The 26,200-nt window shown below is 48.2% G+C and overlaps 1 protein-coding gene across 1 annotated transcript in view; it reads right to left on the reverse strand.

Moving 5' to 3' along the window:
- FAM117B (family with sequence similarity 117 member B) overlaps positions 1-26,200 on the reverse strand; it is a 399,159-nt gene that overhangs the window by 53,430 nt on the left and 319,529 nt on the right. The window contains exon 7 of the mRNA XM_069226040.1: positions 15,455-15,575. Coding sequence (XP_069082141.1) covers positions 15,455-15,575 — 121 coding nt within the window. The remainder of the gene's footprint in view (positions 1-15,454; positions 15,576-26,200) is intronic.

Genomic DNA, 26,200 nt, shown 5'->3' on the forward strand with positions numbered 1-26,200 from the left:
CAACATATCTGACTGTCAAGGCGGTAGTGTTTGGTAAACGTGCAGAGAAGTCCATGTACTAGTGTGACAGATGTCCAGAACAGGAACTCTGCGAGAGCTAACGTGGTGGATGCAACTTTGGCTCTGGACGAACAAGACTGCAAACCCTCAGGGGGTTGCATCTTGGCTAGTGCGTAGCAGATCTTAATGACAGAGTACATTCCATCTGACGATGGCCCGTTTCTGCACTGCTGTTTCTTTCTTCACTCCAGTGAACCCAAAAAAGAGCCTATCACCCAACCTGTATTCCTTGGTGCCATCAATGCAGAATAACAATGCGGCTTTTGGGTCCAAGTTGTCAAGTGTATCTTCCTTTGGCCGATATGGAAAGGTGTAACCACCTTCGGTAGGAAAGAGCCATGGATTTGGGGGACTGGTTTGTCTGGGAAGTAGCTGATATATGGAGGTTTAACAGAAAAGGCCTACTGCTTGCTGACACTCCTAGCCAATATTCTCACCATCACGAAGACTGTCTTGGTGGTCAGAAGTCTTAGAGGGCCAGCTATGCATGGGTATTAAAGGGGGAATACATCAGATGGTTAAGATCAAATTAAGATCCCATTGGGCCGTAGCAAAAGATTTGAGGGAAAACGTGCTGATGTCCTTTCAGAAAACATCACAAAAGCTGACAAACAGGGAGGGTTGGTCCTGTAATCATAAGAAAGCAGAGATACACCTCAACTGATCAGAGCAAGTCCTTGCCAGGCTAAGGACAAAACAAACAGCAACACTTCCGAAAGGGGTGCTGGAAGTGGGTCAACATGTTTTTCGGCGCACCAAGCCACAAACTTCCCCCATAGGGAGGCGTGTACAGTTGTCAATTGGTGCCTCGCTGCCAAGATCACCTCACATACTTTTGGAGGGAGATCAAATATCCTCATCTGCTGCCTTTAAATCTCCACACAAAGGCAGAGCGTGCATAGGTTCAGGTGTAGGACCCTACCCTGTTGCTGCAACAGGGCCAGCCTGATCAGAAGATAAATGCTCATGTTCAGGATACCATACTCTTTGTGCCCCATCCTGAGCCACTAGGATAACTGGGGCCTAGTCTATCCCGATCTTCAGAACTCTGGGCAGAAGTGGTATAGGCGGAAAGGTGTACAAAAGTCACAAGTCCCATCCAAGCCAAAATGTGTCTCTAAGAGCAGCCTTTGAAACTGCAACACGCAGAAGCGCTGACATTGTGAGTTCTCGGTGGTGGCACACTGATCTAACCAAGGTCCCCCCACAGGCGCAAAAGAGTTTGCACCACCTCCAGATGGACCTACTTAATGGAGGCTGCCCACTGAGCAGGTTCCAGGCCAGATCTCCCCTACTGCTGCATAACTCTTGCCTGTTTGCTGCCTCATTCTCACTACCTTCTCTTCCTCTCCCCCTGTTTTTCTCAGTGCTTTCTCCTGCTTTCTGTCTCATTTCCACTGCCTTCTCCCTCCTTTCTCTCCGAGTGCTTTGTCACATTTTCACTGCTTTTTTCCTCCTTTTTCCTCCATTTTCTCTTGCTTTTTGCCTCGTATTTACTGCTTTCTCTCTCCACCCCCCGTTTTTCTGAGTACTTTCAGCTGCTTTTTGCCTTTCTTTCTCTGCTTATTCAAATTACTGCTCTTGTCTGCAGCCCGTTTTCCCACCTAACCCCGCTCACAGCCTCCCAAGTACCCCCATCCTCCCAGGACCTAGTTATAGGAGACTGGTGCGCCAAAAGCAAAACCCATCTGCACCCATCCACGCCTGGACCATGGCCAGTGCCAGGACCCCTGGTTTTTCCACCCTACAAAGATAAACCAGCTTTGACCTCCAAGCTCTGCACCCCGGATGCACCAACAACCACTGCTGCCGCTCATATCATGTACCACCAGAAGGCCATTCTCCTGCCAACACTGCTGCCTCACCTTTAGCATTGAAGCAACCAACGCACCTGACACATCGACCAAGACCACCACAACTCCACTCCAGTGCATCCTATTCAATGCACGTTCACTAATCAAACATACCATCGAAGTCTGAGACATGAACTCTTCCCTCCCCCCACCGTCATCTTCCTCACAGAAACCTGGCTTGACCCCGCCTCTGCACCAGAGATCACCACCACCATCCCCAAAGGCTACAAGATAACACACCGGGGCTTAACTAACAAGCATAGAGGCGGAATCAAACATCATCTAGAGGGGCACTATCTGCTGCATGACATACCCTGATGACCAGACAAAGGTAGTGGAACGCCTCAACTTCCAAACTGCACAGAGACTGAAAAAGCACCATCACAGACACCCTGGTCTACAAAACACCAGGACCATGCCCCAGCTTTTGCAATGCCATCTGGGAACTCATTGCACTGCAAGCAATCAACTCTGAGCATTACATATTCCTAGGGGCCCTCAACTTTGACACCAACTCTGCCGATCTCTTGGAAAGCTTGAGCAACATCGGTCTCAAGCAGCTTGTCACCGACCTTGCCCACATCGCAGGACATATGATAGACCCCATCTTCACCTCCAGCAACAGTCAGGTACATCCACACCGCTCACTTGGTCCTACCACCACCGCTTACACTTCGCCATCTTTGGACCCGCATACCCTGGTACCGTGCCCTCCAGATCCACACTGAGAAACTGGAAAAAGGTATCAGAAGACCAGTGAAATGACACTGTGCTCCCAACTCCTAGACTCTACACACAACCCCGGACAAGCAGCATACAGCTATTCCCAGTGGATCACAGAATGTGCTGACACCATAGCCCCCGACAAGACAGCCAATGTGAAAGGACAAAGCAAAAGTGCAAGCTGGTTCACCAAGGAACTGCAGTCCTTCCAATGGAACTGATGACAACTTCAAAGGAAGTGGTGCATCAGCAAAAAAAAACATAAGACCACACCGCCTTCAAGTCCGCCCTCAACCAGTATACCAGCTGCCTGAAAGAAACCAAGAAGAATGAGCGAGCAGACCTCAAAGCTAGCACAAACCACTCTTACAAAGAACTCTACGCCATTGTGAAGGAGTTCACCAATCTCACAGCCACTGAGAACATTACTCCCTCCTAGGAACTGTGTGACAATCTTGCGGACTTCTTACATGACAAGATCTCGGCTATCTATGAAAAGTTCGAACGCCAATCCTCCACTGCAGACCGCGTCAACCTTCTCACCCACTGAGAACTCCTCACCACACAAGACACTATCTCCACCATGAACTCCGTACACTCTGCCCATCTCTCTGCTTCCCTATCCAGCAAATGTCCTCGAGAAAGTGATCAACTAGCCACTCACCCAACACCTAGAAGACCACAATCTCTTGGACCCCTCTCAATCTGGATTTCAATCTAACCACAGCACCGAGACAGCCCTGTTTGCAGCGACAGATGATATCAGTGCTCTCCTGAACTGTGGGAAAACAGCAGCTGTCATCCTCCTTGACCTGTCCACCACGCTTGACACCGACTCCCATCCTGATCAACAGACTCCACCACATCGGGATTCAAGGAAACACTCTCAAATGGATCGCCTCATACTTCACCAACAGAACCCAAAGGATTAGTCTCTTACCATTCACCTCAGAGCCCAAGATTATCACCTGTGGAACCCCCCCGCCACCCCAAAGGTCATACCCAATACCCAAGCCCAATCCTCTTCAACACCTACTTGACCCCCCCTCTCCAGCCATCACCATCAGATCACACGAACTGTCACTAAGGTCCTCATCACCAGCAGACTGGACTACAGAAACACGCTCTACGTAGGAATCACAGCTCGCATCCGGTGAGACATCAGACAATACAGAAGTCGGCACCAAGACTGGTGCTCGACCACCCTAGAAGGACCCATATCACACCCCATCTCAACCTACACTGGCTCCTGATTCAGATCAGATGCCAGTTCAAGATGCTGAACCCACACCTGCAAGACCCTGCACAACGAAGGACCAGCATACATCAAACGCCTGACCTTCCACCAAACGACCAGACACCTCTGATTAGCTTCCATCTCCCTTGCAAACCCTCCCTTGGATAAGTCGAGCCAACAGCAGAGGATGTTCCTTCTCGCATCTGGCAGCCAAGGTTTGGAACAACCTCCCCTTGCACCTAAGGACTGCACCATTACTCCAGCGATTCAGAAGAGAACTAAAGACCTGGATGTTTGAATGATCATTCCTCCATGTAGCAACATCCAGATCCAGCCCCTCCAGACCCTCAGAGGTGATTTGCCGTGCTTTATAAATGTTTGATTGCAACTCACTTCTGATAACGGCACCCCCTTGATGGCTCCTTTAGCCAAAAAGAACCTGATTTTCCTGATGTAGTAGAGAAAGATGTTCCTCCTTCAGTCAATCTGAGGACAGTGGCAGGGTGTTAAGAGAGACAATGGCGAAATGTATGGACAAAAAGACCTAGAATTTTGGTGAACCATTTAATAAACATCTGCTAAGCAACTAGTAGCAGAAGACTGAAAAAGTGCCTCACTGAACAGGTGGTATACCAAACTCTGCAATAAAGTGGGATACGGAAAAAATAATGTATGACAAATGATCAGCACAAATGCATTCATCAGGTTTGGTGGCTTTTGACTGACCATCTGATTTGAGTCTGTTTGACCAGATGACACAGATTGTGAGCTCTGCACATAAACTAATGACACTGTCTATAAGTACACATCTAGAAGGCATGAGAAGGCTACAGAGAAGGCGTACCCTTACCTTAGTTTATTGCTTGCCCATTGTGTGTGTAGGTGGAGGGTTTATGATTTTGGGGATGCTGGGGTTATGTTTAACTTGAGTGGGGATAATACGTGGTACATTTAAAGGAGGAGATATATGTATACTGTAGGAAGTTGGCTCTGTATGCACTATTTCAAAGTAAGGAATAGTATGCACAGAGTCCAAGGGTTCCCCTTAGAGGTAAGATAGTGGCAAAAAGAGATAATTCGAATGCTCTATTTTGTGGTAGTGTGGTCGAGCAGTAGGCTTATCAAAGGAGTAGTGTTAAGCATTTGTTGTACATACACACAGGCAATAAATGAGGAACACACATTCAGAGACAAATCCAGGCCAATAGGTTTTGTTATAGAAAAATATATTTTCTTAGTTTATTTTAAGAACCACAGGTTCAAATTCTACATGTAATATCTCATTTGAAAGGTATTGCAGGTAAGTACTTTAGGAACTTTGAATAATTACAGTAGCATATATACTTTTTACATAAAACACATTTGGCTGTTTTAAAAGTGGGCAATTTTCACAGTTCCTGGGGGAGGTAAAGTATTGTTATGTTTTGCAGGTAAGTAAACCACCTACGGGGTTAAGATTGGGGTCCAAGGTAGCCCACCGTTGGGGGTTCAGAGCAACCCCAAAGTCACCACACCAGCAGCTCAGGGCCGGTCAGGTGCAGAGTTCAAAGTGGTGCCCAAAACGCATAGGCTTCAATGGAGAGAAGGGGGTGCCCCGGTTCCAGTCTGCCAGCAGGTAAGTACCCGCGTCTTCGGAGGGCAGACCAGGGGGGTTTTGTAGGGCACCGGGGGGGACACAAGTCCACACAAAAAGTACACCCTCAGCAGCGCGGGGGCGGCCGGGTGCAGTGCGCAAACAAGCGTCGGGTTTCCAATGGGAGTCAATGGGAGACCAAGGGGTCTCTTCAGCGGTGCAGGCAAGGGGGGGGGGGGGCTCCTCGGGGTAGCCACCACCTAGGCAAGGGAGAGGGCCTCCTGGGGGTCACTCCTGCACTGGAGTTCCGATCCTTCAGGTGCTGGGGGCTGCGGGTGCAGGGTCTTTTCCAGCTGTCGGGATTTTAGAGTCAGGCAGTCGCGGTCAGGGGGATCAGGGGGGACAACTTTGGTTACTCACAGTCTCGGAGTCGCCGGAGGGTCCTCCCTGAGGTGTTGTTTCTCCACCAGTCGAGTCGGGGTCACCGGGTGCAGTGTTGCAAGTCTCACGCTTCTTGCGGGGATTGCAGGGGTCTTTAAATCTGCTCCTCTGAAACAAAGTTGCAGTCTTTTTGGAACAGGGCCGCTGTCCTCGGGAGTTTCTTGTTCCTCTTGAAGCAGGGCAGTCCTCTGAGGATTCAGAGGTCGCTGGTCCTGGAGAAAGCGTCGCTGGAGCAGGTTTCTTTAGAAGGCAGGAGACAGGCCGGTAGGACTGGGGCCAAAGCAGTTGGTGTCTTCTTTCTTCTTCTGCAGGGGTTTTCAGCTCAGCAGTCTTCTTCTTCGGTAAGTTGCAGGAATCTAAATTCTTAGGTTCAGGGGAGCCCTTAAATACTAAATTTAAGGGCGTGTTTAGGTCTGGGGGGTTAGTAGCCAATGGCTACTAGCCCGGAGGGTGGGTACACCCTCTTTGTGCCTCCTCCCAAGGGGAGGGGGTCAAATTCCTATCCCTATTGGGGGAATCCTCCATCTGCAAGATGGAGGATTTCTAAAAGTTAGAGTCACTTCAGCTCAGGACACCTTAGGGGCTGTCCTGACTGGCCAGTGACTCCTCCTTGTTATTCTCATTATCTCCTCCGGCCTTGCCGCCAAAAGTGGGGCCGTGGCCGGAGGGGGCGGGCAACTCCACTAGCTGGAGTGCCCTGCGGTGCTGGAACAAAGGGGGTAAGCCTTTGAGGCTCACTGCCAGGTGTTACAGCTCCTGCCTGGGGGAGGTGATAGCATCTCCACCCAGTGCAGGCTTTGATACAGGCCACAGAGTGACAAAGGCACTCTCCCCATGTGGCCAGCAACATGTCTCGAGTGTGGCAGGCTGCTAGAACCAGTCAGCCTACACGGGTAGTTGGATTAGGTTTCAGGGGGCACCTCTAAGGTGCCCTCTGGGGTGTATTTTACAATAAAATGTACACTGGCATCAGTGTGCATTTATTGTGCTGAGAAGTTTGATACCAAACTTCCCAGTTTTCAGTGTAGCCATTATGGTGCTGTGGAGTTCGTGTTTGACAGACTCCCAGACCATATACTCTTATGGCTACCCTGCACTTACAATGTCTAAGGTTTTGCTTAGACACTGTAGGGGCACAGTGCTCATGCACTGGTGCCCTCACCTATGGTATAGTGCACCCTGCCTTAGGGCTGTAAGGCCTGCTAGAGGGGTGACTTATCTATACTGCATAGGCAGTGTGAGGTTGGCATGGCACCCTGAGGGGAGTGCCATGTCGACTTACTCGTTTTGTTCTCACCAGCACACACAAGCTGGCAAGCAGTGTGTCTGTGCGGAGTGAGGGGTCCCCAGGGTGGCATAAGATATGCTGCAGCCCTTAGAGACCTTCCCTGGCATCAGGGCCCTTGGTACCAGTTACAAGGGACTTACCTGGATGCCAGGGTGTGCCAATTGTGGAATCAAAAGTACAGGTTAGGGAAAGAACACTGGTGCTGGGGCCTGGTTAGCAGGCCTCAGCACACTTTCAATTCAAAACATAGCATCAGCAAAGGCAAAATGTCAGGGGGTAACCATGCCAAGGAGGCATTTCCTTACACAACCCCCCCCCCCAAACGAAAGAGGATGAGACTAACCTTTCCCAAGAGAGTCTTCATTTTCTAAGTGGAAGAACCTGGAAAGGCCATCTGCATTGGCAAGGGCAGTCCCAGGTCTGTGTTCCACTACAAAGTCCATTTCCTGTAGGGAGATGGACCACCTCAACAGTTTTGGATTTTCACCTTTCATTTGCATCAGCCGTCTGAGAGGTCTGTGGTCAGTTTGAACTAGGAAGTGAGTACCAAAGAGGTATGGTCTCAGCTTCTTCAGGGACCAAACCACAGCAAAGGCCTCCATCTCAATGGCACTCCAACACTGCTCCCTGGGGAGTAACCTCCTGCTAATGAAAGCAACAGGCTGGTCAAGGCCATCATCATTTGTTTGGGACAAAACTGCCCCTATCCCATGTTCAGAGGCATCTGTCTGCACAATGAACTGCTTGGAGTAATCTGGAGCTTTCAGAACTGGTGCTGTGCACATTGCTTGTTTCAGGGTGTCAAAGGCCTGTTGGCATTCTACAGTCCGGATTACCTTCTTGGGCATTTTCTTGGAGGTGAGTTCTGTGAGGGCTGTCACAATGGATCCATATCCCTTCACAAACCTCCTATAGTACCCAGTCAAGCCAAGGAATGCCCTGACTTGAGTCTGGGTTTTTGGAGCTGCCCAGTCCAGAATAGTCTGGATCTTAGGCTGGAGTGGCTGAACTTGGCCTCCACCTACAAGGTGTCCCAAGTAAACCACAGTTCCCTGCCCTATCTGGCATTTGGATGCCTTGATAGAGAGGCCTGCAGATTGCAGAGCCTTCAAAACCTTCTTCAGGTGGACCAGGTGATCCTGACAGTTGGAGCTAAAGACAGCAATATCATCAAGATAAGCTGCACTAAAGGACTCCAAACCAGCAAGGACTTGATTCACCAACCTTTGGAAGGTGGCAGGGGCATTCTTTAAACCAAAGGGCATAACAGTAAACTGATAATGCCCATCAGGTGTGAAGAATGCTGTTTTTTCTTTTGCTCCAGGTGCCATTTTGATTTGCCAGTACCCTGCTGTTAAGTCAAAGGTACTTAAGAATTTGGCAGCACCTAATTTGTCTATCAGTTCATCAGCTCTAGGAATGGGATGGGCATCTGTCTTGGTGACAGAATTAAGTCCTCTGTAGTCCACACAAAACCTCATCTCTCTCTTTCCATTCTTTGGTGTGAGGTTTGGGGACTAAGACCACTGGGCTAGCCCAGGGGCTGTCAGAGTGCTCAATTACTCCCAATTCCAGCATCTTGTGGACTTCCACCTTGATGCTTTCCTTAACTTGATCAGACTGTCTGAATATTTTGTTTTTGTCAGGCATGCGGTCTCCTGTGTCCACATCATGGGTACACAGGTGTGTCTGACCAGGGGTTAGGGAAAAGAGCTCAGCAAACTGTTGCAGGACCTTCCTACAGTCAGATTGCTGTTGGCCAGAGAGGGTGTCTGAATAGATCACTCCATCTACTGAGCCATCATTAGGGTCTGATGACTGAGAGTGAGCCTCTCCCTGATCTTCTGCTTCCTGATCCTCATCTGTTACCATTAACAGATTCACATCAGCCCTGTCATGGAACAGCTTAAGGTGGTTCACATGGATCACCCTCTTGGGGCTCCTGCTTGTGCCAAGGTCCACCACGTAGGTGACCTGACTCTTCCTCTCTAGCACTGGGTAAGGGCCACTCCATTTGTCCTGAAGTGCCCTGGGAGCCACAGGCTCCAAAACCCAGACTTTCTGCCCTGGTTGAAATTCAACCAGTGCAGCCTTTTGGTCATACCAAAACTTCTGGAGCTGTTGGCTGGCCTCAAGGTTTTTACTTGCCTTTTCCATGTACTCTGCCATCCTTGAGCGAAGGCCAAGTACATAGTCCACTATGTCTTGTTTAGGCTCATGAAGAGGTCTCTCCCAGCCTTCTTTCACAAGAGCTAGTGGTCCCCTTACAGGGTGGCCAAACAGAAGTTCAAATGGTGAGAATCCTACTCCCTTCTGAGGCACCTCTCTGTAAGCGAAGAGCAGACATGGCAGGAGGACATCCCATATCCTTTTGAGTTTTTCTGGGAGCCCCATGATCATGCCTTTTAATGTCTTGTTGAATCTCTCAACAAGGCCATTAGTTTGTGGATGATAGGGTGTAGTGAATTTATAAGTCACTCCACACTCATTCCACATGTGTTTCAGGTATGCTGACATGAAGTTGGTACCTCTGTCAGACACCACCTCCTTAGGGAAGCCCACTCTGGTAAAGATACCAATGAGGGCCTTGGCTACTGCAGGGGCAGTAGTCGACCTAAGGGGAATAGCTTCAGGATACCTAGTAGCATGATCCACTACTACTAGGATGTACATATTTCCTGAGGCTGTGGGAGGTTCAAGTGGACCCACTATGTCCACACCCACTCTTTCAAAGGGGACCCCCACCACTGGATGTGGAATGAGGGGGGGCTTTGGATGTCCACCTGTCTTACCGCTGGCTTGACAGGTGGTACAGGAGACACAAAACTCCTTAACTTTCTGGGACATGTTGGGCCAGTAGAAGTGGTTGACTAACCTCTCCCACGTCTTGGTTTGTCCCAAATGCCCAGCAAGGGGAATATCATGGGCTAAGGTCAGTATGAACTCTGTGAACGCCTGAGGCACTACCACTCTCCTAGTGGCACCAGGTTTGGGGTCTCTTGCCTCAGTGTACAGGAGCCCATCTTCCCAATAGACCCTATGTGTTCCAGTTTTCTTGCCATTGGACTCTTCAGCAGCTTGCTGCCTAAGGCCTTCAAGAGAGGGACAGGTTTCTTGCCCCTTACACAACTGCTCCCTTGAGGGTCCCCCTGGGCCGAAGAGCTCAACCTGATAAGGTTCTAACTCCATAGGCTCAGGTCCCTCAGAGGGCAGAACTTCTTCCTGAGAAGAGAGGTTCTCTTTTTGTTGATGTGTTGCAGCTGGTTTCCCAGCTGACTTTCCTTTTCTCTTGGTAGGTGGGCCCTTTTTCCAGACTCCAGCTCTTTTTCACCCTGGGCCTTGCACTGTGCCCTTGTCTTGACACACACCAGTTCAGGGATACCCAGCATGGCAGCATGGGTTTTCAGTTCTACCTCAGCCCATGCGGAGGACTCCAGGTCATTTCCAAGCAAACAGTCTACTGGGATATTTGAGGAGACCACCACCTGTTTCAGGCCATTGACCCCTCCCCACTCTAAAGTTACCATAGCCATGGGATGTACTTTAGTCTGATTGTCAGCGTTGGTGACTGGATAAGTTTGTCCAGCCAGGTATTGACCAGGGGAAAACAGTTTCTCTGTCACCATGGTGACACTGGCACCTGTATCCCTCAGGCCTTCTACACTTGTCCCATTAATTAAGAGCTGCTGCCTGTATTTTTGCATGTTAGGGGGCCAGGCAGCCAGTGTGGCAAAATCCACCCCACCCTCAGAGACTAATGTAGCTTCAGTGTGACACCCGATTTGCTCTGGGCACACTGTTGATCCCACTTGGAGACTGGCCATTCCAGTTTTAGCTGGAGTGGAGTTAGAAGTGGTACTGTTCTTGGGACAGGCCTTGTCTCCAGTTTGGTGTCCAGGCTGATTACAGCTACGACACCAGGCCTTTTTGGGATCAAAGTTTTTACCCTTGTACCCAAAATTGGTTTGTGAAGAGGCTCTGGGCCCACCCTCCTGTGCAGGTTTTTGGGGGCCTGTAGAAGACTCTTTACTATTTTTGTTTTTGGATGTCTCAACACTCTTCCCCTGGGGAGGCTTTGTGACCCCTTTCTTTTGGTCACCCCCCTGTGGAAGTCTTGGTCACCCTAGTCTTGACCCAATGGTCCGCCTTCTTTCCCAATTCTTGGGGAGAAATTGGTCCTAGGTCTACCAGATGCTGATGCAGTTTAGTATTGAAACAATTACTTAACAGGTGTTCTTTCACAAATAAATTGTACAGCCCATCATAATTATTTACACCACTGCCTTGAATCCAACCATCCAGTGTTTTCACTGAGTAGTCTACAAAATCAACCCATGTCTGCCTCGAGGATTTTTGAGCCCCCCTGAATCTAATCCTATACTCCTCAGTGGAGAATCCAAAGCCCTCAATCAGGGTTCCCTTCATGAGGTCACAAGATTCTGCATCTTTTCCAGAGAGTGTGAGGAGTCTATCCCTACACTTTCCAGTGAACATTTCCCAAAGGAGAGCACCCCAGTGAGATTTGTTCACTTTTCTGGTTACACAAGCCCTCTCAAAAGCTATGAACCATTTGGTGATGTCATCACCATCTTCATATTTAGTTACAATCCCTTTAGGGATTTTCAACATGTCAGGAGAATCTCTGACCCTAGTTATGTTGCTGCCACCATTGATGGGTCCTAGGCCCATCTCTTGTCTTTCCCTTTCTATGGCTAGGATCTGTCTTTCCAAAGCCAATCTTTTGGCCATCCTGGCTAGCTGGATGTTCTCTTCACTGGAGTTATCCTCAGTGATTTCAGAGAGGTTGGTCCCTCCTGCGAGGGAACCAGCATCTCTGACTATTATGTTTGGAGACAGGGCTTGAGAGGCCCTGTTCTCCCTAGTTAGGACTGGTAGGGGGGAATTTTCCTCCAAGTCACTATCTTCATCCTCTGTGTTGCCATCCTCAGAGGGGTTGGCCTTTTCAAACTCTGCCAAAAGCTCCTGGAGCTGTAGTTTGGAAGGTCTGGGGCCCATTGTTATTTTCTTTATTTTACAGAGTGACCTTAGCTCCCTCATCTTAAGATGGAGGTAAGGGGTGGTGTCGAGTTCCACCACATTCATCTCTGTACTAGACATTATGCTTCTAAAAGTTGGAATACTTTTTAGGAATCTAAAACTAGTTCTAGGTTCTAATTCAAACTTTCAAACTCTAAAAGGAAATGCTAAACAGGGACTAACACAAGGCCCTAGCAGGACTTTTAAGAATTTAGAAAAATAGTTCAAATTGCAAAAATCAATTTCTAATGACAATTTTGGGAATTTGTCGTGTGATCAGGTATTGGCTGAGTAGTCCAGCAAATGCAAAGTCTTGTACCCCACTGCTGATCCACCAATGTAGGAAGTTGGCTCTGTATGCACTATTTCAAAGTAAGGAATAGTATGCACAGAGTCCAAGGGTTCCCCTTAGAGGTAAGATAGTGGCAAAAAGAGATAATTCGAATGCTCTATTTTGTGGTAGTGTGGTCGAGCAGTAGGCTTATCAAAGGAGTAGTGTTAAGCATTTGTTGTACATACACACAGGCAATAAATGAGGAACACACATTCAGAGACAAATCCAGGCCAATAGGTTTTGTTATAGAAAAATATATTTTCTTAGTTTATTTCAAGAACCACAGGTTCAAATTCTACATGTAATATCTCATTTGAAAGGTATTGCAGGTAAGTACTTTAGGAACTTTGAATAATTACAGTAGCATATATACTTTTTACATAAAACACATTTAGCTGTTTTAAAAGTGGACACAGTGCAATTTTCACAGTTCCTGGGGGAGGTAAAGTATTGTTAGGTTTTGCAGGTAAGTAAACCACCTACGGGGTTAAGATTGGGTTCCAAGGTAGCCCACCGTTGGGGGTTCAGAGCAACCCCAAAGTCACCACACCAGCAGCTCAGGGCCGGTCAGGTGCAGAGTTCAAAGTGGTGCCCAAAACGCATAGGCTTCAATGGAGAGAAGGGGGTGCCCCGGTTCCAGTCTGCCAGCAGGTAAGTACCCGCGTCTTCGGAGGGCAGACCAGGGGGGTTTTGTAGGGCACCGGGGGGGGACACAAGTCCACACAAAAAATACACCCTCAGCAGCGCGGGGGAGGCCGGGTGCAGTGTGCAAACAAGCGTCTGGTTTCCAATGGGAGTCAATGGGAGACCAAGGGGTCTCTTCAGCGGTGCAGGCAGGCAAGGTGGGGGCTCCTCGGGGTAGCCACCACCTGGGCAAGGGAGAGGGCCTCCTGGGGGTCACTCCTGCACTGGAGTTCCGATCCTTCAGGTGCTGGGGGCTGCGGGTGCAGGGTCTCTTCCAGCCGTCGGGATTTTGGAGTCAGGCAGTCGCGGTCAGGGGGAGCCTGGGGATTCCTTCTGCAGGCGTCGCTGTGGGGGCTCAGGAGGGACTACTTTGGTTACTCACAGTCTCGGAGTCGCCGGAGGGTCCTCCCTGAGGTGTTGTTTCTCCACCAGTCGAGTCGGGGTCGCCGGGTGCAGTGTTGCAAGTCTCACGCTTCTTGTGGGGATTGCAGGGGTCTTTAAATCTGCTCCTCTGAAACAAAGTTGCAGTCTTTTTGGAACAGGGCCGCTGTCCTCTGGAGTTTCTTGTTCCTCTTGAAGCAGGGCAGTCCTCTGAGGATTCAGAGTTCGCTGGTCCTGGAGAAAGCGCCGCTGGAGCAGGTTTCTTTAGAAGGCAGGAGACAGGCCGGTAGGACTGGGGCCAAAGCAGTTGGTGTCTTCTTTCTTCTTCTGCAGGGGTTTTCAGCTCAGCAGTCTTCTTCTTCGGTAAGTTGCAGGAATCTAAATTCTTAGGTTCAGGGGAGCCCTTAAATACTAAATTTAAGGGTGTGTTTAGGTCTGGGGGGTTAGTAGCCAATGGCTACTAGCCCTGAGGGTGGGTACACCCTCTTTGTGCCTCCTCCCAAGGGGAGGGGGTCACATTCCTATCCCTATTGGGGGAATCCTCCATCTGCAAGATGGAGGATTTCTAAAAGTTAGAGTCACTTCAGCTCAGGACACCTTAGGGGCTGTCCTGACTGGCCAGTGACGACTCCTTGTTATTCTCATTATCTCCTCCGGCCTTGCCGCCAAAAGTGGGGCCGTGGCCGGAGGGGGCGGGCAACTCCACTAGCTGGAGTGCCCTGCGGTGCTGGAACAAAGGGGGTAAGCCTTTGAGGCTCACTGCCAGGTGTTACAGCTCCTGCCTGGGGGAGGTGATAGCATCTCCACCCAGTGCAGGCTTTGTTACATGCCACAGAGTGACAAAGGCACTCTCCCCATGTGGCCAGCAACATGTCTCGAGTGTGGCAGGCTGCTATAACCAGTCAGCCTACACGGGTAGTTGGATTAGGTTTCAGGGAGCACCTCTAAGGTGCCCTCTGGGGTGTATTTTACAATAAAATGTACACTGGCATCAGTGTGCATTTATTGTGCTGAGAAGTTTGATACCAAACTTCCCAGTTTTCAGTGTAGCCATTATGGTGCTGTGGAGTTCGTGTTTGACAGACTCCCAGACCATATACTCTTATGGCTACCCTGCACTTACAATGTCTAAGGTTTTGCTTAGACACTGTAGGGGCACAGTGCTCATGCACTGGTGCCCTCACCTATGGTATAGTGCACCCTGCCTTAGGGATGTAAGGCCTGCTAGAGGGGTGACTTATCTATACTGCATAGGCAGTGTGAGGTTGGCATGGCACCCTGAGGGGAGTGCCATGTCGACTTACTCGTTTTGTTCTCACCACCACACACAAGCTGGCAAGCAGTGTGTCTGTGCTGAGTGAGGGGTCCCCAGGGTGGCATAAGATATGCTGCAGCCCTTAGAGACCTTCCCTGGCATCAGGGCCCTTGGTACCAGGGGTACCAGTTACAAGGGACTTACCTGGATGCCAGGGTGTGCCAATTGTGGAATCAAAAGTACAGGTTAGGGAAAGAACACTGGTGCTGGGGCCTGGTTAGCAGGCCTCAGCACACTTTCAATTCAAAACATAGCATCAGCAAAGGCAAAAGGTCAGGGGGTAACCATGCCAAGGAGGCATTTCCTTACATATACTGCGAGTGCCTTTTCTTTACTCAACAAAAAAGTTTTGGGGGAAAAGAAAAATCAAATTACTATATTAGTAATACCCTGGTTTAAAACACATTTGCCCAAATGCATCAAATACTTTAAAAAATATATCTGCTGCTTCAAACTGAAAGACTGCTCCATTAACAAAAACACAGATTTAGGTTTCATTGCTGTATTACAAAGTGAAGCTATACTTACGAGCTTTCTTCAAAGGCTTTCACTTTCTCACACCCCTCAGGAGGTTCTCTTTTGAACATGTAACTGTTGTTAGGCTTAGGGGAAGTGGCATACTTGGGTAGAGGAGAATTATTTCCATTCTCTGAAATAAGATGAATGTCCGTATTACATGACAGTTGACAATTATCAATCGTAAACACATGCAGCAAACATTCACAATACAGGCCTTTCTTTGTATTTTATGACCACGTAAACTTAGGCTGTGTAAGTGATGTAGCGAAACCCTATTTTTTTTTTAGAAAGCAGATAAAACATGGGCACCAGAACAGGCAGATTTAGAAAAATGATATTGCTACCATTTTGAGAATTACACCTTAGTTTGAAGTTAGTTTAACAGTTCAAATAACAAACGCAGTAGTAATTGGAGTTCAGCACTGAACTTACGGGAAGAAACACAATACGTTTGGAAAAATATTGGTACAGTACAGAAACAGCAGTCATCACCACAATAGACAACAATCATATAATCCTTAACAGAAGAGACAAGACAGCCTTTATTATCCTGGGCCTCTCTGCAACGTTTGATACCCCCATTCTCATCAGGTGCCTACATGAGATAGGCATCACAGGACTCGCTCTCCACTGGAGAGAATACAAACTATCAGCTTACTTCTTGGAAGCTCACAAACTCATCTGCAGAGTCCTTCAAGGTTCATCACTCAGCCCCACCCTCTTCAACTAATACATGATGCCTCCGACCAATGACAACCATGCGCACATTAACATTCTCTCCTATGCAGACAACATGCAGTTCATGCTCTCCCTTTCGGACTAGATCCCCAACACAAGAAACAAGTTCACTGCAAGTATGACCAAAGATGATAATTGGATGAAAGTCAACTGTTTCAAGCTCAACACCAAGACAGACACCCCACCACAGGACTCCAACTGCTTGACGGTTGGAAATTGAACATACACCCCTACCAGGAACCTTGGAATAATCATCTGCAGCAAACTGGAAGTGACTGCATAAGTCAATGCTGTCACGGCTTCCTGCTTCCATGCACTGAAGGTACTGAAGAAGATCTTCAAATTGCTCCTAAGCAACACAAGAAAAACTGTCACTCATGTCCTAGTCACCAGCAAGTTGGCCTAAAAGAACACCCTCAATGCCGGGATCACCAAGCAACTCACTACAAGACTACAAACTAGCAGAACTTGGCAGCCAGGCTCATCCTCAACCTCAAACACAGAAATCACATCAAACCACATCTCAGCGAGCTCTACTACTGCCTCCCAATACACAAAGGCTCTCACTTCAAACTCCTCTCACACACACACTCAAGGCACTACACAACTTTGGCCTGACCTACCCAAACAGTCACATCTCTCGCCCCCAATCACCAAGACCCTCTGTTCTGCAGGAATCCTACTCGCACACATCTCATACTTACACAGAACCAGATCAGGAGGATAGACGTTCTCTTACATCGTTCCTAAAGCATGCAACGGCTTCCTACTCCAGATCATAGCCTCCTCCTCGCTTCTTGAATTCAGCAAGAACCTGAAGACTTGGCTTTTCAATTGATAAACCTACCATAAGCAGGTCTCGGCACGCACACACCTGCTCAGTGCCAGGATACCCCCCTGGGTGATAGCGCTTTACAAATAAACACCTAACCACTGGCCAAGAACAATTTTACACACTGCTGCTATGTGCATGCCTAATTCCCAAAATGCAATAGCTTACATAGGAGTTCATACAGGCGATGAAAATCAGGTTGAACTATACCATAAAACAAAGTCTTTAGGCAGCAGCTAGCCATGCTGTCACACTGACTGTCTTTGCCTCCAGTGGCAGTTGCTGCTATTACTTTTTCTGCACACATGGTGCAGGTATCAATGCTGCTGTCAAGATGTGCATGCAAGTCAATCCTCATAGTATTCTTTATAATGGTAGTCTTATGCACATTCATCTGACCTCCTGCATGTATCTATGGACTGCAGATTTTTTTGTCCTATAGAGACTTCATTTGAAGCCAAATCATATATACAACAGAATCTGTGCCATGTACACATATGTATGTCTTCTCTGAATACCTGCACATATGCACAACATCAAAAATAGTCTTTTAATATATGGGTGTATAAATAAAGCTATTTAGCTTGTGTTTTCTGGATGACTGAGGAGGGCCCGAGGACGCTGTTGGTAATCCGAAAAAGCCTATGGCCGTAAAGGCTACATTTGGCCTACTCCTGGCTCTCACATTCTCAACGTGTGGGCAGAATCCTCACTAACTGAGATAGAGGAAGAGGAGCAAAGACTGTACCAAGCTGTATTGGCCTAGGTAAACTACCTTCAAAGAACCTCCGGGTCAAACATGGTGTTGCTTCGGGGGAAACCTTAAGAGCATAATGATGTGACAATGCCTATAGGGTAGTCTATATGGGCACATCTCCAACAGGCACATGTTCTGAAAATGCCATGCAGTCTTTCGTCTTGAAAAATGTGTCCTGGTACCAGATGGATGTTGTTTTTCAAGCAGACTGTAGTAATGGGTGATGCAAAATGATACCCATCTGGCAATAGTGGGCTAAGCAGACACTCCACGGTTGTATGCTGGAATAACGCATGGCTTTTCCACGCATGCCGTTAAATCGTGGTCATTACAATGAATATGTCTTTCCCACGCATTCCTTGATCCCACATACCGTTAAAACGACATGCCTTAAGGAAGGCTTTTGACTTTGGAGAGGCATAATTTACTATTCCAACTCCAGTCTGTGCATCAGTAGGGAAAGTTTTGGACTTTGAAATCCAACGCCCCTTTCCCTAAGGCATGTTGTTTTAAAGATGTGTGGTAAAGCAATGCGTGCTAATGACGCATTCGTTGTAACACGTGCAATGTAACTGCATGCCAGGTTCGGGCCGTGTTGCGAATGCTGTTTCTCCCACTCTACAGGCAGCATTGCCCCTCAATTTCACAAAAAGCTGGACATAAGACTTGAAGTCTTTCTAAAATCAGATAAAAGAGCAATGTACGCTTAATATCCAAATAATGGAGATTCTTATCCACCTAGGAGCCATGAGGATGCAGAAATAGTTTTGGTGGATCAATTTCTTTGCTAAAGTGGGACGGTGACAAAAATTTACAATGAAAGAGGTACGAGTCATGAAAACCACCATGCCCATGCCAATTCTGACTGGCTCTCAGGTGCAAAGGACCTGCTGCTATGGTCAATAGATAAATAGAATGCCATGAAAGGAGCCTTGATTAGAAAAATGTCAATAGCTCAAAAATCTTTTGCGTCAGCCTGGGAGGAACCACATTTAGGCTCCCAGAGGTGGCACTGAGTTGTACAGAAGAGTATCAAGCCCGTCCAGTGACTTGTCAGCATCATATGACGTGGTGTTCCAGTAGGCTGCAACGGCCACAAGGAAAGTCTTGCAGAGGTCCAAATGCAATCCTGAGTTAGCTAGGTGATGCAAATAAACATTTACTTTCTTTCGGTAACAATTTTTCTGGTGGATGCATATTCTTCAAGCAGATTCCTCACCTTATGGATTCTGCTTCTAGGCTAAACACTAAGGCATCCTACCACTCTTTTGACTAAGCCATGGCTCAGTTAAAACTTAATCTTTCTGATTTAATCAGAGAACCACAAAAGCCTTTTTTTATTTTTTATGTAAGGAACCCTCCTCACACATGTTATTTGTGTCACTCTTCACCATCGGATCTCACCCTGGTCCCTATAAACCAGGGTGGGCTCAACCATAATGCAGGGAGCACTTTGGATATCTATTCTGATGTGGATTTTAAAGATTAAAAATAACTCAAGGACATCACAGTTTTCCTTTATTACTGGGTGCCTGTGGTACGAGGAAAAATATAGGTCGACAAAAAACTAAGGTGCACCATTAGTAACTCCCACTTGAATAAATAAGAACAATAGTTTTTAATTCAAAATCTAGGAGGCTCCGTGGGGCCCAAAGGTGTTCCAGATAGTCAGTGGCACAAAGATGGCACGCATGGTCCTGTAAAATTATTTTCGTTAGCTCGGTGTCGCTCCGGCTCTGGGAAACTGAGTAGTGCGGACACCAGCCCTGCAGGTGGAGTACAGGGAGCAGGGCCTAGAAACACCGCTAAATCAAAGAATGCTTTGACTTCTTGCACTTCTTTGACTTTCTGACTTGGATGAAGAGGTCTTCAAGTGCAAAGATGATCGTCCGCAAAAACAACTCTGAGACAACCCCAAAAATGGGATTGGGAGCCACCTTCTACCACACTGCCAGGAACCTCATTCCAACTTGCAAACCGCCTTGGGGTGCATCAACTTGACTCGACACCAGGCACCAGAGACCGACCAAAAAGTGATGAGACACAGATGTCTGTGACATTCCCAACAAGGCTTAAAGCCATTAGGGTTAGTAGGTGACATGCCCTTGGCACAGTGGAAGCAACTACTTTAACCCCTTTGCTGCCAGGCCTTTTCCCCCTCCTGTGCCAGGCCTTTTTTTGCCTATTTGGGGCAGTTCGCGCTTAGGCCCGCATAACTTTTTGTCCACATAAGCTAACCAAGCCAAATTGCGTCCTTTTTTTCCAACATCCTAGGGATTCTGGAGGTACCCAGACTTTGTGGGTTCCCCTGAAAGAGGCCAAGAAATTTGCCAAAATACCGGGAAAATTTTGTTTTTTTCAAAAAAATTGGAAAAAGTGGCTGCAGAAGAAGGCTTGTGGTTTTTCCCCTGAAAATGGCATCAACAAAGGGTTTGCGGTGCTAAACTCAGCAGCTTCCCAGCTTTCAGGAACAGGCAGACTTGAATCAGAAAACCCAATTTTTCAACACAATTTTGGCATTTTTCTGGGACATACCCCATTTTTGCAATTTTTTGTGCTTTCAGCCTCCTTCCAGTCAGTGACAGAAATGGGCATGAAACCAATGCTGGATCCCAGAAACCTAAACATTTCTGAAATGTAGACAAAATTCTGAATTCAGCAAGGGGTCATTTGTGTAGATCCTACAAGGGTTTCCTACAGAAAATAACAACTGAAAAAGAAAAATATTGAAATTTAGGTGAAAAAAACATAAATGTTTCTCTACGTTTTACTCTGTAACTTTTCCCTGCAATGTCAGATTATCGAAAGCAATATACCGTTACGTCTGCTGGACTCCTCTGGTTGCGGGGATATATAGGGCTTGTAGGTTCATCAAGAACCCGAGGAACCCAGAGCCAATAAATGAGCTGCACCCTGACGTGCGTTTTCATTCTATACCGGGTATACAGCAATTCATTTGCTGAAATATAAAGAGTAAAAAATTGCTATCAAGAAAACCTTTGTATTTCCAAAAAGGGCACAAGATAAGGTGTTGAGGAGCAGTGGTTATTTGCACATCTCTGAATTCCGGGGTGACCATACAAGCATGTGAATTACAGGGCTTTTCTCAAATAGATGTCTTTTTTACACACACTCCTATATTTGGAAGGAAAAAATGTAGAGAAAGACAAGGGGCAATAACACTTGTTTTGCTAATCTATGTTCCCCCAAGTCTCCCGATAAAAATGATACCTCACTTGTGTGGGTAGGCCTAGCGCCCGCGACAGGAAACGCCCCAAAGCGCAACGTGGACACATCCAAATTTTTGGAAGAAAACAGAGGTGTTTTTTGCGAAGTGCCTACCTGTAGATTTTGGCCTCTAGCTCAGCCGGCACCTAAGGAAACCTACCAAACCTGTGCATTTCTGAAAACTAGAGACCTAGGGGAATCCAAGGAGGGGTGACTTGCGGGGCTCGGACCAGGTTCTGTTACCCAGAATCCTTTGCAAACCTCAAAATTTGGCTAAAAAAAACACATGTTCCTCACATTTCTGTGGCAGAAAGTTCTGGAATCTGAGAGGAGCCAAAAATTTCCTTTCACCCAGCGTTCCCCCAAGTCTCCCGATAAAAATGATACCTCACTTGTGTGGGTAGGCCTAGCGCCCGCGACAGGAAACGCCCCAAAGCGCAACGTGGACACATCCAAATTTTTGGAAGAAAACAGAGGTGTTTTTTGCGAAGTGCCTACCTGTAGATTTTGGCCTCTAGCTCAGCCGGCACCTAAGGAAACCTACCAAACCTGTGCATTTCTGAAAACTAGAGACCTAGGGGAATCCAAGGAGGGGTGACTTGCGGGGCTCGGACCAGGTTCTGTTACCCAGAATCCTTTGCAAACCTCAAAATTTGGCTAAAAAAACACATGTTCCTCACATTTCTGTGGCAGAAAGTTCTGGAATCTGAGAGGAGCCAAAAATTTCCTTTCACCCAGCGTTCCCCCAAGTCTCCCGATAAAAATGATACCTCACTTGTGTGGGTAGGCCTAGCGCCCGCGACAGGAAACGCCCCAAAGCGCAACGTGGACACATCCAAATTTTTGGAAGACAACAGAGGTGTTTTTTGCGAAGTGCCTACCTGTAGATTTTGGCCTCTAGCTCAGCCGGCACCTAGGGAAACCTACCAAACCTGTGCATTTCTGAAAACTAGAGACCTAGGGGAATCCAAGGAGGGGTGACTTGCGGGGCTCGGACCAGGTTCTGTTACCCAGAATCCTGTGCAAACCTCAAAATTTGGCTAAAAAAACACATGTTCCTCACATTTCTGTGGCAGAAAGTTCTGGAATCTGAGAGGAGCCAAAGATTTCCTTTCACCCAGCGTTCCCCCAAGTCTCCCGATAAAAATGATACCTCACTTGTGTGGGTAGGCCTAGCGCCCGCGACAGGAAACGCCCCAAAGCGCAACGTGGACACATCCACATTTTTGGAAGACAACAGAGGTGTTTTTTGCGAAGTGCCTACCTGTAGATTTTGGCCTCTAGCTCAGCCGGCACCTAGGGAAACCTACCAAACCTGTGCATTTTTGAAAACTAGAGACCTAGGGGAATCCAAGATGGGGTGACTTGTGGGGATCGGACCAGGTTCTGTTACCCAGAATCCTTTGCAAACCTCAAATTTTGGCTAAAAAAACACATTTTCCTCACATTTTGGTGACAGAAAGTTCTGGAATCTGAGAGGAGCCACAAATTTCCTTCCACCCAGCATTCCCCCAAGTCTCCCCATAAAAATGATACCTCACTTGTGTGGGTAGGCCTAGCGCCCGCGACAGGAAATGGCCCAAAACACAACCTGGACACATCACATTTTTTCATAGAAAACAGGGCCTACCTGTGGATTTTGGCCTCTAGCTCAGCCGGCACCTGGGGAAACCTAGCAAACCAGCGCATTTTTGAAAACTAGAAACCCAGGGGAATCCAAGATGGGGTGAATTGTGGGGCTCGGACCAGGTTCTGTTACCCAGAATCCTTTGCAAACCTCAAAATTTGGCTAAAAAAACATGTTTTCCTCACATTTCAGTGACAGAAAGTTCTGGAATCTGAGAGGAGCCACAAATTTCCTTCCACCTAGCGTTCCCCCAAGTCTCCCGATAAAAATGATACCTCACTGGTGTGGGTAGGCCTAGCGCCCGCGACAGGAAATGGCCCAAAACACAACGTGGACACATCAAATTTTTTCATAGAAAACAGTGCCTACCTGTGGATTTTGGCCTCTAGCTCAGCCGGGCCCAAGGGGGGCAGAAATGGCATAAAATAAATTTGTCCCCCACCCCCCGACCCCCCTGCCCCCCCGGGAGCGACCCTTGCCTATGGGGTCGCTCCTCCTGCGTGACATTGGTGCAAAAAAAAATAATCCCCGGTGCCTAGTGGTTTCTGCCCCCCTTGGGGGCAGATTGACCTACAATCGGCCAATCTGCCCCCAAGGGGGGCAGAAATGGTCTAAATACAATTTGCCCCCCAGGGGAGCGACCCTTGCCTAAAGCGTCGCTCCCCATCTCTAAAAAAACAAACAAAAAAAAACCCCCCACAAAAAAAAAATTGCCCTGGCGCCTAAAGGTTTCTGCCCCCCCCGGGGGCAGATCGGCCTAATACCAATAGGCCGATCTGCTCCCAGGGGGGAAGAAATGGCCTAAAATAAATTTGCCCCCCAACCCCCACCCCCCCTCCCCCCCGGGAGCGACCCTTGCCTACGGGGTCGCTCCCCCTGCGTGACATTGGCGCCAAAAAACAAATCCCCGGTGCCTAGTGGTTTCTGCCCCCTTGGGGGCAGATTGACCTAAAATGGGCCAATCTGCCCCCAGGGGGGCAGAAATGGTCTAAATACAATTTGCCCCCCCAGGGGAGCGACCCTTGCCTGATGGGTCGCTCCCCATCTCTAAAAAAAGAAACAACAACAAAAAAAAAACAAAAAAAAAAAATTGCCCTGGCGCCTAGAGTGTTCTGCCCCCCCCCCCCCCCCGGGGGCAGTTCGGCCTAATAATAGGCCGATCTGTCCCCCGGGGGGGGCAGAAATGGCCTAAAATAAATTTGCCCCCCCCCGGGAGCGACCCTTGCCTACGGGGTCGCTCCCCCTGCGTGACATTGGCGCCAAAATACAAATCCCCGGTGCCTAGTGGTTTCTGCCCCCTTGGGGGCAGATTGACCTAAAATTGGCCAATCTGCCCCCAGGGGGGCAGAAATGGTCTAAATACAATTTGCCCCCCAGGGGAGCGACCCTTGCCTGATGGGTCGCTCCCCATCTCTAAAAAAAAAAAAAAAAAAAAGAACAAAAAAAAAAAATACACAAAAAAAACATTTGCCCTGGCGCCTAGAGGTTTCTTCCCCCCCTGGGGGCAGATCGGCCTAATAATAGGCCGATCTGCCCCCAGGGGGGGCAGAAATGGCCTAAAATAAATTTGCCCCCCTCACCCTCCCCCCCGGGGAGCGACCCTTGCCTACAAGGTCGCTCCCCTTGCGTGACGGTGCAAAAAAAAGATCCCTGGTGCCTAGTGGTTTCTGCCCCCCTTGGGGGCAGATTGACCTAAAATCGGCCGATCTGCCCCCAAAGCGGGCAGAAATGGCCTAAATACAATTTGCCCCTCCAGGGGAGGGGCCCTTGCCTAAGGGGACGCTCCCCATCTGTAAAACACAACAACAACAGAAATCCCTGGTGCCTAGTGGTTTCTGCCCCCCGTGGGGGCAGATCGGCCTAATAAAAATAGGCTGATCTGCCCCCATGGGGGGCAGAAATGGCCTAAAATAAATTTCTCTTTCGAGAGCTTCCAGCGCGATGGGGGAGGTTGTGTGATTGTCAGCGCGCGCTGACGTCACAGGGGGGGTAGGGAGGTGGGTCGGGGGTTGAAGGGGAAGGGATTCCCCTGTCAGCCCTGACCTAGGGGGGTGGGGGGCGGCCCTCGGGAGGAGCGCTAGCGCTTCTCCCGAGGGCAGCATTCAGGACGTAATGGTTACGTCCATGGCGCCACACGGGCGCTGCCATGGACGTAACCATTACGTCCCTGGCGGGGAAGGGGTTAAAAGTCATAACAAAAGTTACATAAAGTTTGTAAAAGAAAAATGTCATAGGTAGCTCTCTGGATCCACACTGTTCGCTTGGGAGGAAAGGAACTGTTGACAATGCGTCTGGTAGGCACTTCTGTGGGCACAGCAATGTCAATTCAGATGCTGTTGCAGAGCTGACTGACACAACCTACCAGCGCACAGAGGTACTGCTCCAAATTTACAGGATTCAGGCATATGTTATGAGAATATTCTAAGATGAGGAACCTCTGGACAGAAGACTATCAGAAATCTCCTTCCAGAAGCTTGGGTTTACCAACGGCCACACATACATATAATTTCCCAGTTAGCCACATCCCTCCATCACAGCCCTGTCAAATGGGAATACATCTGTTTGTTTCATTGGTGTAATATGCCACTGAACCGTAATCTCATATACTGTCTGTTTGGTACACTTTTACCCAGAAAAAGAATACTTGCCTAGAGGTTCTGACTTTGGATGGAACGATATATCCACTTACAGAAAGCCTTGAGAGCTTCCCATATATGCCACAGAACATTGGGCTTAAAATTCATCAACAACGTATAATTTGTCAAGATCACACATTCGCAGCGTGCCGCACCAAACCCTAAATTTGTCTCAATGAAAGCCAGATACAGGTTTTGTCACGAGAACTGTCTGCCAAAAAGATTTCAACCTCCTCCAGAGGGAGTGGAATGTGGTCACCTGTCACTGCTCAAACTTTAAGCATGAAGGTGGAGATTGTGAAGGCATGTGTGTACAACCCAGCCCTCCCAGAGTAGCACAGCCAGTTCTGATCTTCAGAACGCGGGGCAGGATCAAATCTGTAGATAGGCATACAGGAGCCCAGAGTGCTACTCGAGATGAAAATAGCCTCTGAGCGTGAAATGCCTTGGAAACTGCATTGTGCAGAAGTGCTGATGTACAAGTTACTTACCTTCAGTAACAATCTATCTGGTAGAGACATTCTAGTTGCAGATTCCTTACCTTAGAATTTCCCCACAGGCGTCAGACTGGATCTGGAGATTTTTCTTCAAGCAGTACCCCTGCGCTCGGTTAGGTGGCGTCAGTTGACTCCACGGGCATTGTGATGACATTGTGGTCGTATACAGGCGCCACTCCGGGGCGCTGACGTCAGTTGCTTTTCACAACTTTCCACGCCAGTAGCACGGAGCAATCCGGAATACTGAGAATGGTGCGCCAAAACTAGGGCCCTTAAAGGAAAGTTCCTGTCTCTAGAAATCAGTTTGCAGTGCGGGAGGATGGGTGGGCCAGTAAGGAACATGGAACTAGAATATGTCTCTACCAGATATATAGTTACCGAAGGTAAGTAACTTGTACATTTGAAAGAGACTTCTAGTTGCAGATTCCTTACCTTAGAAT

Source organism: Pleurodeles waltl, chromosome 3_1 (genome assembly GCF_031143425.1).
Source record: "Pleurodeles waltl isolate 20211129_DDA chromosome 3_1, aPleWal1.hap1.20221129, whole genome shotgun sequence".
NCBI classification, from domain to species: Eukaryota; Metazoa; Chordata; class Amphibia; order Caudata; family Salamandridae; genus Pleurodeles; species Pleurodeles waltl.